The sequence below is a fragment of the Caenorhabditis elegans genome, chromosome V, assembly GCF_000002985.6.
Source record: "Caenorhabditis elegans chromosome V".
Lineage (NCBI taxonomy): Eukaryota > Metazoa > Nematoda > Chromadorea > Rhabditida > Rhabditidae > Caenorhabditis > Caenorhabditis elegans.
The window spans coordinates 11,665,980-11,675,693 of NC_003283.11; the positions used below are offsets into that span (position 1 = coordinate 11,665,980).

General features: G+C 33.7%; 2 protein-coding genes and 7 non-coding genes across 11 annotated transcripts; 3 read left to right on the forward strand and 6 right to left on the reverse strand.

The window, feature by feature from the left end:
• Positions 1-1,496: 1,496 nt before the first annotated feature.
• On the forward strand, positions 1,497-3,411 carry F46F3.3 (the record flags this gene model as incomplete). 3 transcript variants are annotated; one of them, NM_001269421.2, is made up of 4 exons in its annotated part: positions 1,497-1,587; positions 2,049-2,236; positions 3,057-3,152; positions 3,199-3,411. In NM_001269421.2, the coding sequence occupies 4 exons, from the start codon at positions 1,536-1,538 to the stop codon at positions 3,340-3,342; spliced, it is 480 nt and encodes a 159-aa protein (NP_001256350.1). The 3 variants fall into 3 exon arrangements, with proteins under 3 accessions (NP_001256350.1, NP_001256351.1, NP_001256352.1); NM_001269422.1 differs by having other exon boundaries at positions 1,536-1,587; positions 2,064-2,236; positions 3,199-3,342; NM_001269423.1 differs by lacking the exon at positions 1,497-1,587 and having other exon boundaries at positions 2,096-2,236; positions 3,199-3,342.
• lgc-44 (Neur_chan_LBD domain-containing protein) lies at positions 3,359-6,618 on the reverse strand. Its single transcript, NM_073553.6, has 9 exons — positions 6,278-6,618; positions 5,442-5,739; positions 5,297-5,399; positions 4,711-4,885; positions 4,360-4,666; positions 4,253-4,314; positions 3,986-4,202; positions 3,654-3,844; positions 3,359-3,588 (listed from the first exon to the last, which is right to left on the reverse strand). The coding sequence occupies exons 1-9, from the start codon at positions 6,575-6,577 to the stop codon at positions 3,385-3,387; spliced, it is 1,857 nt and encodes a 618-aa protein (NP_505954.2). The 5' UTR covers positions 6,578-6,618; the 3' UTR covers positions 3,359-3,384.
• F46F3.12 lies at positions 4,902-5,037 on the reverse strand. The gene has a single exon (NR_069582.1). It is a non-coding gene; the product is annotated as an Unclassified non-coding RNA F46F3.12 (non-coding RNA).
• Positions 6,619-7,902: 1,284 nt separating the features above from the next.
• On the reverse strand, positions 7,903-8,319 carry F46F3.14. The gene has a single exon (NR_069583.1). It is a non-coding gene; the product is annotated as an Unclassified non-coding RNA F46F3.14 (non-coding RNA).
• Positions 8,320-8,440: 121 nt separating this feature from the next.
• F46F3.18 lies at positions 8,441-8,577 on the reverse strand. The gene has a single exon (NR_069584.1). It is a non-coding gene; the product is annotated as an Unclassified non-coding RNA F46F3.18 (non-coding RNA).
• Positions 8,578-8,739: 162 nt separating this feature from the next.
• On the reverse strand, positions 8,740-8,951 carry F46F3.23. The gene has a single exon (NR_069585.1). It is a non-coding gene; the product is annotated as an Unclassified non-coding RNA F46F3.23 (non-coding RNA).
• F46F3.10 lies at positions 8,748-8,959 on the forward strand. The gene has a single exon (NR_069586.1). It is a non-coding gene; the product is annotated as an Unclassified non-coding RNA F46F3.10 (non-coding RNA).
• Positions 8,960-9,106: 147 nt separating this feature from the next.
• On the forward strand, positions 9,107-9,325 carry F46F3.6. The gene has a single exon (NR_069587.1). It is a non-coding gene; the product is annotated as an Unclassified non-coding RNA F46F3.6 (non-coding RNA).
• Positions 9,170-9,379, reverse strand: F46F3.15. Its single transcript, NR_069588.1, has one exon. It is a non-coding gene; the product is annotated as an Unclassified non-coding RNA F46F3.15 (non-coding RNA).
• Positions 9,380-9,714: the final 335 nt, after the last annotated feature.

Below are 9,714 nucleotides of genomic sequence, written 5' to 3' on the forward strand. Positions count from 1 at the left end.
ACATTGAGATTTGCAAAAAGTTTCTTAACACGGGCATATATATTTTTACTGGACTTCAGTCATTCCGAAGTGTGGAATTTGAAAATTTTCCTCCCGTTTCTACTGTTTTGATATACCTAGTTTTTTTTATAAAAAGAGAAAAAACCTTTGTTCACGTAACAGCTTTTTTAAAATGTACTTTGATACTTTGCCTTATCAACTGTTTAGTTGTAAAATTAATATATTTTCAGTAAGATTCTTTCAATCGGTAAATAGTTGTTTTCTTTTTACTACCTTGCACTTTGCCTTCCTACATCCAGTTTGAACTTTTACACTTGGGAGAGAGTTCAAAACTCTCAATCATTAGTGGACAATCCAAATGTTAATGAGTTTAACGACCTTCTTTTTTTACCATGAGAAAAAAAAAGTTTGCTAAGTCAACGAAGTTGATCACACTGATAACAGTGAGCCAACAATCAATAGAGCGTGAGAGTATTAGTGTTACTTTCTCATTTTTCACCGAACCAACTTTCCATTAAAAACTCTCGTTTAATCAGATGTAGTTCTCTATTAAAATTAACTTAAAATAGTTCAAGTTTAAACTAGTGAGAGAGATTCGTTTTGATTCAAAGTTTTTATTTTCCAAATTCAATTACAGGCTACAAACAAATTTTCTTGATGTTCATAAAAATGAGTGTTAATATATTTTCACTTTTGTTTTGCTTTGTAATTACAATGAGTTGCAAAAGGCTTTAACGCAAAGTGGGAAAATCTAGATGATATAATTGAGAAATGATTTTGAATCAAGCGAAATCTGACATCAGAATATAAAAAACTTAGTGTACTGAAATAAATTAAATAGAAAAAGTACCCTGCTAAATCCACTTCAAGATGATTGAAAACAAGAGACTCGAGAATTTATGAACACTATGTGCCACATCAGGAAAACCAAAAAAAAAGTGTTGAGTTTTCCATAACGTTTCCACGGTTTTCGTCGCCCGTTCATATTTCACAAATCCTTTTCTCTCCAGTTGTCACTTTTCTGCCATTTCCCTTTCCTTCTACCTCCTTTTCCCGACAAAACACTAATTCCATTATTGAGAGAATAAAGAAGATGGCATGCACCTGTCCCGAGCAACAGGAAGGAAGAAAGACATCTGTATTCTTTTCGGGTTCGAATACCGATATTGTGAGAAAATATGTAATATACAATTCATTTCACGGAAGTGAGAAAACATTGAGTAAACAGAGATTGCGGCGAGTTTTTTGTCGTTTCCTTTTTCGGGGGTTTGCACATTTTCACACTTTCTGGAACTAAGTGTTTTGTCATTTAAATCGTTGAAGCATCTTTTCAATTCTTGAGAATACCTGGTTTCACTAGTTCAGTTGAAGTATCTCATAATCCGGTTTTCATTGACAGTTCAGTTTAGTTCAAGGTTCATATCGAACAATGATAAAACATAAGAGAAACTGGAATGAAATGAGGCCATCATCCAGTGACTTATCCTTTTGGCTATCATATCACAAGAATCATTATCACATTTCACGAATTAAGCATGCGTATTATTATTTCTGCGTTCTCAATTTTGGCAATTTCAAGCGTCATTGGTAACTTTAAACGTTTTTATTTAATGCTGCCCTGATCACCAAGCGAAAATGTTAAAAATAAATCCTCGCGGTTCTAGAACAACTAAATATCATAGTTTTGCCTAAAAGTTGACTGAAATGTTTTCAAACTTTCAAACATTTTCATTATGTCACTAAGAAATACTGTATTTTTGAGTATATTTAGAGCTAATTGTCACTGTTACAAGACAATTTTTGAAAGTTTTCCAGAATACATAAAAATTTATTTTTTTAATTCATGAAAAAAACGTGGTCGAAATCGTAGAGCTATAGACATGAAATTACCTGTTAGTCTTGTTAGCGTTAACTTTGCTAACTTCGACTATATTCAGGTTTGAAAAATAAATTTAAAGCCGTTGTTTTTGGTAACCCCCTTGAAAAACTGTATGTGTTTTTTGAAATCAGTACATTTTCAATTTCAAAACAAGAATTTAAATCTCCAGAATCCCGATCCTCAGAAAGTGAAACAACAAACGAAAGCTTAATGAAAATGGTTGATAATGAGTGGATGGATAAATTTATCCCACGAGAATATAAACGAACACATTCACTTTCTGGATCCGATGAGCAAGATGTTACAAAAGACAATAACTTTGGATATAGTGAACAAGGAATGAAGGATCTAGATGAAGTGAGTTCCTGTAATTAGGGGTGCTCATGGGTCGAACAGGGTCGACCCGCTTAATTCACAGTAGCTCAACCAATAGTCCGATCACAATTTTGAAAATGGAAATTAATATAGCATGACCTCCTTGGTAAAATTTTCATTCGGGGTCGACATTTTATTCATCGGGTTCGCTGCAAATGCTGCCTAAAGTTGAAGCGGGTCGACCCTTTTCGACCCAAGTGCACCTCTACCTGTAATAATCGTCTGAAGATATTCACACTTACGTGAATGAGGTGTGAATACAACTGTAAATTATAGGGTATGAATAACCTGGATGTTAGTTGCAAGTTAGTATAGATGACAACAGACGGGAAAATTTTTAGAATGACCTGCTAATTATGGGGTATCCTAAGGTGTTTATGAAAACAATTTTCTAGCTCTTGATTGTGACTTATTGTGACAAAATATCTTGAAGGGATGGTGCTCCCGTTATGTTCCATATACAGCGCTATAGTTTTACACTACTTGACGTTTAAAAAATTGTGTGCCTTCAAGAGGTACTGTAAATTCAAACTCATGTTTCTGCTGATTTTTTAGCAATATTCCATATTTTTGCTCTCGATTTAATAAGATTGGAGTGTTTTATTGTTATAATTGAGCTATAATTTTTTTATCCAAAGTCGACAAACAGTTGATAAAGCTTAGTTTGAATTATAAGTTTGAATTTACCCGTAGGTCTTTACTGATATTCTATTGAAGGATAATGTTTTGAGCGTTATTCCATTGGAATATAAAACAAAACTCAACATACGAAATGTATTTTGTTTGCTAAACATGTTTTCAGGTTGGAGGTCTTGTCGGTGGAGGAGATTCCGACCTTCTTGGTATCCTTCGTCCTTACTATTCAATGGTTGAAATGACCGCCAACGGAAACAAACAAGTAACTTTTTTTGATAGTTTCTCTATTCAGAACTTCAATTTTTTAGGGAATGGGACAATATCTTCATGTACTTCCTGATTCATCAGAAGGTGACACCCCAATTTATTCAGTTGGTGGCTCGATGTACGGAGGAGTTGAACCGGCTGGTGCTAAGTTGGGATACATGAACAGACCATTTGGTAAAAGATAATGTGTATATTATAAATATTAAAAATTGTTCATACACATTTATTCAATTTTTAATACACTTTCTCTCATCTCCTTGCGTGATAACAAAAACATAAAACATAAGAAAAAGAAGAAAAATAACTGGATACATTACTTTGCAAAATGTGTCAATCTGACGAGCCATTCGATGATAATACCGACTTAGAAGCATTGATTTTGTCATTTGATATTTACTGTATCCGTCAAGATTGTTTTCAAACTTTAGTCTCTGAAAAGTGCGTAATTATAAAAATTAAACTGAAATTTTATCAACTGTTATATATCAGTACTCACCAGTCGTTTACTGTTATGCTCCAATGAAATCACAACGAGAGCTTGAAGCATTGTCAGGAATACAAAAGTGGAAGTAAACCCGAACCAGATATCAATAGCTTTCACGTAAGAAACTTTTGGAAGTTCTTCTTTTGCTGAGTTATTTTCAGCGGAAAGTGTCAGAAATACGGTGAGAGAAACAAATATTCGACCTGAAAAACAAACTCTTTCCTATACATATATTTTTAGCTATGGCAGTGAAATATATTTTTCAACAGTAACTCCTATAGTTGGTTTGAAATTTTAAATGTTTCCTGCTAATTTCATAAAATACTGTATTCTGATTTGCTTACCTTCAACAAATTCTTCGGGTAACCATACTGAAATCCATGAGAAGACCACACAAATTGCTGTAGGAATATAAGTATTTGCAATGTGATAACCAACTTCTCGATGCATGTAGAATTTTGCTTCTAGACATGAATAAACTCCAGATTTTCTTACACCGTTGCATGTGTCTGGATGCAAATGTCGAATGCTCAATTCAGGAATTTTCACGTTTTTCTCGATCTGAAAAATTAAATTCGAAAGTTATTAGTTCATGTAATACAAGTACATACCCAAATTGCATCGTTTGTATCAGAAAACCATTCAAGTTTAACAACATCTTGTGTAAACCCCACTGAAAACATGTATCGATTTCTTTAAATAAATGCATGAAGCTTACTGGAACTAATTTTCAGTGAAACTGCAGGATTATCATGTGGATATTTGCATAGAACAATTTGAGCAGCAGTTGGTTTCAAATAAACTCTCATATCCATGAATATTTTCCCATCTGGGAAAATAAATAAATAGAAATTGAGATAGGTAACCTTGTGAAATGTTGAATATTTCGAGTTTGTGAAAATTGGATCCGGTCTCCAAATCATTTTCAGAAAAGTGTAATCATTGACAAGAATCGGGCGAGAAAGATCATGACGAAGGCGAGGATCAATCCATGACATTCGGACCCAAGCATCAAGGTCATAATCCTAGAAAACAAATTTAATTTTACAAATTCTCAAAATAAAAACACCATTGTAGAGAGCTCAAAGTTGCTCATTGATTGAACTGCAATTCCAACTTTAACTGTTACAGTATCATCAACATGAAGACTTGGAGGCTGTCGTGCATCATATTCCATTTTTCGTAAAAATGGAAGAATTGTGGATGATGGAAGAGGCCGTTGGTAGTCTAGTCCAAGGTTTTGACTGTAAATTTTTCAATTTTCGTCACTTTATATTTTTAGAAGCTATTAAATTCAAATGAGAAACAGATATCTTATTTCTACGCTCAATCAAATGAGAATGGCTGGGAAACTCGACAGAAAATTTTTCCGAAATTCTGGACGATCCGGTTTTTTTCGTTGCTACGAAGGTTTTTGATAATTTTTGATGATTTCATCATTTTTTAAAAACACTACAAGTTAACATGAAATATTAGCAAAAAAAGTTCAATTGTCTTACATTTCAATGCTAAATTACTTACAATTAGTACTATTTGCTATTTTAACTTTGTGATTTTGCAGCCCTGGAAAGATTATTATTCTTCAGAGGAATATAGGTAGCTACATATATTGTACCTCCACGATTAGATGACCCTACATCAATTTTCAAACTCACTTCATAATTTGATCCAATGGTTTGAAATCGTGAACCATTTCATGAAGTTTATCCAACTCAATATTCAAATTGCTCACATTGAATGAAAAATCACCGTATTTCTCTGAAATCAAGTTCAAATAAATTTCCTTATCATCATTATCACCTAGATAATATTGTTTTGAAATTTCCTTTTCATCACTATTACTAGAGTTACATGCAGCTGGCATAACAATCATCACCGATTGATGATCGAGAAACAAGAGTTGATCAATTCCAATTGCATTTTCTTGTGCTTCTTCATAGTTGTTAAGAACAAGTTCTTGAACTTCTGGATCCGAATAGTTGTACGTCTGACACAGTGCATCGAGAGTAATTCGGCTTCGTCGGGCTGCTAGAGGTGAAGATATTTGAAGAACCCGAGGAAGAAGACGACAAACATTTCTGAAGACGATCCGGATTGTCTGCAAACATTCAAATATTTTAAACGATTTTGTTATATTGTATACGTTTTTGAAACTGTACGTATCTCATTTCCTTCTATTATTGAATACGAAAACTTTTGAAAATTGAGCTTACAAGCTGCCTGTTTAATTTTCACCATTAATGTGTAGTAGCGCCAGTAGGGAAAATATTTAAAATTACTACTACGTTAATAAAATGTTCAAATATTGAAATAATGTTTTCAAAAAAGAATTTGAAAATTGTTAATAAAATACAAAGGGATCGGTTTTCACCCATTATAGTTTTTGGAAGTCGACCAAAAAAAAGAAAATTTTGAAAAATCCATCGAAACGTTTGATTTAATTTTTAGATGATTAGTATTATGTTTCAAAAATAATAATACGTTGCGAAAATGTAGTTTGACAACTATTCTAAAAAATAAGAAATCGAAAAATATTACCCACTTATACGACTTATAAGCGATAAACTTTTTGTTTCTCAAAATAAATTGCGAACTTATCCCAACATTCGACCTCGTCGAAGCAAAATTATACAAACCGTGAAATTTTGCAACAATTCTACGGGAACATCATATTTCTCCGCATCATGTTCATTCCTAATCCAAACTTCTGCTCTTCTTATTGCTAATAAATCAATATCAGCTGTTGATGGATCATGTAATGATTTCTGAGTTTTCCACCATAACTTCCAAGACAGACATTGTTGATGTTGATCAGTTGCAATACCATAGTCAACTGCTTGATAAGTACTGGCAATATCCAGAAAATTAGAGCTTGAAGGATTAGATGAATGTGGAAATATTAGAAAAAGAAGAGAAATAGAGATAAGAAGAGACATCGATTGATGTCTTCTACATTGAAATCAGAAATAGAGTGCTAGAGAAGAGAAGAGAACAAGTTGTGATTGTTTCGGCTAATTAAATTGACGGTATGTAGGATAACGTGGAAGACATTTTTATAATTGATTAAAATAATTATGATTCGTTAATTGATTAAAACTTTGTATCTTTGTTTTTTGATTAAAACTTTGTACTTTTCGAATTTAACAAATGTTTTAAGCATCGCTCAGTTATCTCACGGTCCCCTTTCAGGTACATTTTTCTTCTATTTCGAATTTGATTTGGAACAAAATAATAAGCACAAAAGGAGCTGGTCAGGTTAAGATTACTGTATGAGGTGATTTACGTACTTCCAAAAATAAACGAGTAATTGAAATTAATTCTCAGATTTCAGTTGACATTATATGTGTTTCGACCAAAAGCACGTTTTTACAATAAATTTTTATTAAGCCGATTCTGCTGCTTCTTTTGTAAATTTTTAAGGCTCATGAAGTTTTGCCAAAAAAAACTTCTGAGCTTCTTTCTTGAAAACGTAACAATAATTTGAAAACATATAAAAAATCACATATGAAAAATCATTTGAAATAAATTATAATACATTATAATGACGTTTAGATTTCCAAAATTTAAGGTTATTCAAGCAAAGACTGGTAATCAGTAAATCTTAGGCTTTCTTTTTCGCCCAAAAAGTGACAAAAAGTGAGAAAAAGAACCGATCGTTTTTTTGTTGTAGTGTTTGTTCTTTTTTGTTCAGATGAGTTAATAGTTTTTTTTCAGTTTTATCTAAATACATACGCAATTATATTTGCCGACCTAATCGATATCGATCGCGAATTTAAAACTTTCTCCCTAACGTACCTTCACTGACATCGCGTCGAGACCCTTTGCATATCAATGTGAGTGCGGCTTTAAAACGTGCTACTGTTCCGGCGGCGTGTTGTTCATTTTCTTCTTGTTCTTGTTTTTCTTTTTCTTTTCTCTCATGATTTTTCCCGATTTTTTGTTATTTAGTGGCTTTCAATAATCCCAACTTCTTCAATTTTATAGTTTTTAACGTAAAAATATCAGATTTCAGTCGTTTCCTACTGTGTTTTCTTTATTTCACAGTGAAATTTAAACAATACATCTTTTGAATACTGAAACCAGCTGTTTTCTCAGTTTTTCTTTTCGTCACACTGATCGCTGGAAGACAAACACGAATTGTTCATCACACATTTTTTTTTCTCCCTTTTCGGCGAAAAAACCGAAAGAAAAAGTTTTCCGCACCCTTGTGGGCAAAACGATGAGCTCGCTCGTTTCGCAGGAGAAAAGAGCGCCGAAGGTATTTACTTTTTGGATGTCTAGCTTTCGCTTTCTGTGATAAAGATCTCACCTATAGCGCAATATTTCAATCATTTCCGGCGATCAGTTCAGAAATGACGTATTTTCATATTTCCCTCTCTCCGTCTCTTCTGTCTTCCTAGTCACTCTCTCTCATTAGAATAACGGTCGCTCTCCTCTGACCTTCTTGCCCTCACAACAAACGCACACAAATATCCTTTTCTTTTGCCTGTATTCAACAGAACCGATTATGCTCTGCGTCTCTTCAATCAACTATGTCTCTCATGTGCCTTTTCATTCTGCGTATCTTCTCTCTAATGCACTCCCGTGCTCACCTTTTCCGTCCCTCCATTCCTGTACTCACATCGTTGACACGCCCGAACGGTCGAACGGTCCGTATGAGAAATTGGTTCAGCCAGCTTCCTTCTTTCTACCTTTTTTTTGTTTATTTTGGATAAGGAACTCTGAATTTTAATTTTTACTTAAAATATTTAAACGGCTTTCAATTTACTTTTAAGTTATTGACAAAGAAAAACAATCATTGAGCACATTTCCAATAGAAAGTGCACTCTTCTTGTTCCCACTTCAAACAATTGAAATGTGCGGGAGCAAAAGCTCCAATTCGCTTCTAGTTTTCTCCTTGTAGCGAACAAAACAATGATGTTCTTTTCATTTGGACAAACTTGATTTGTAATTTTATATAATCGATGCAATTAAAAAAAATTTTCTCTACCGCGAACCTATTTTAAAAACTCAAAATAAAATCCTGAATTAAAAGAACCGGAACATTTTTACTTTTTCCTTTTCGTTTCCTGATGACCATTCGAGTTTCGTTAGTGACAAGAGAAAGAATTTGTCGAAATTGAGTTTTCTCCTCTTCCTTCCACTCTTTTGTGCTTGTTCTGCTTCCGAAGCAGCCAATTCTCGACTGAATAGGCCACTTTCGGAATTATTTCAAGTGGACCTCTTCCTTCCTCTATTCATCATGCACTCTTCTACTTCTGCCCCCATTTTCGCTCAATTGTCAACGATTTGATCATCAGAAAAATAATTTTTCGCAACTTCACTTTTTACGGACCATAACTAGCAACCCACATTTACCGGTGTTCTTCTCCTATTTTTGGTCGTTAATCAACCGGTGATCCATTTCAAGGTTGATGTCCCCGATCTCTTTTTCAATGTCTGTGTATCTCTCATTCTACACCGAAAGCCGTTTTGGCATTGTGCCAAGTCTCTTTTTGAAGATATGTGGTACGAGACTGTGAGAAATAAGAAAAGTTTGTTGATAATAAACGAAGCGAATAGAGAGAGGCACAGAGGGACGACCCCAATATCTAAGAGGCCGTGTTTACTTTGGCTCGTCGTCATCTTTCGAACCAACACATGCATACGCTCCCTTGCGCGCGCGCTCCTCTGATCATTCAATCGCAGGTCCTCCTTCTCTTCGTTATTTTTGTTACGGCTCGTTCTTTTTTACGTTTTTAGCATGTGAGGCGTTTTATCAGCAAGTTTGAAGTTTCAGCAAAATTTCATATGTAAGTTATTAACACCTTATCACTGATTAAACGGTATTATTACGAAATGATAATAATTCGTAATTAGATACAGAAAACTATAATAACACGGCTACTTGATAATTTTCATTGTTATGTTTTTGGACTCTCTCCTGATTTTTCTGTTTCAATGGTTCAATTCCTCTTTGATCATTTTTAATGGCGGTGAAATATTATTTTTGTTCTATAATATCTTCAAACCACCGTGTTAATGTGAAAAATTAAAAGAAGTTTGTTTTTATTTTGAAAAATTGAAAATTGTC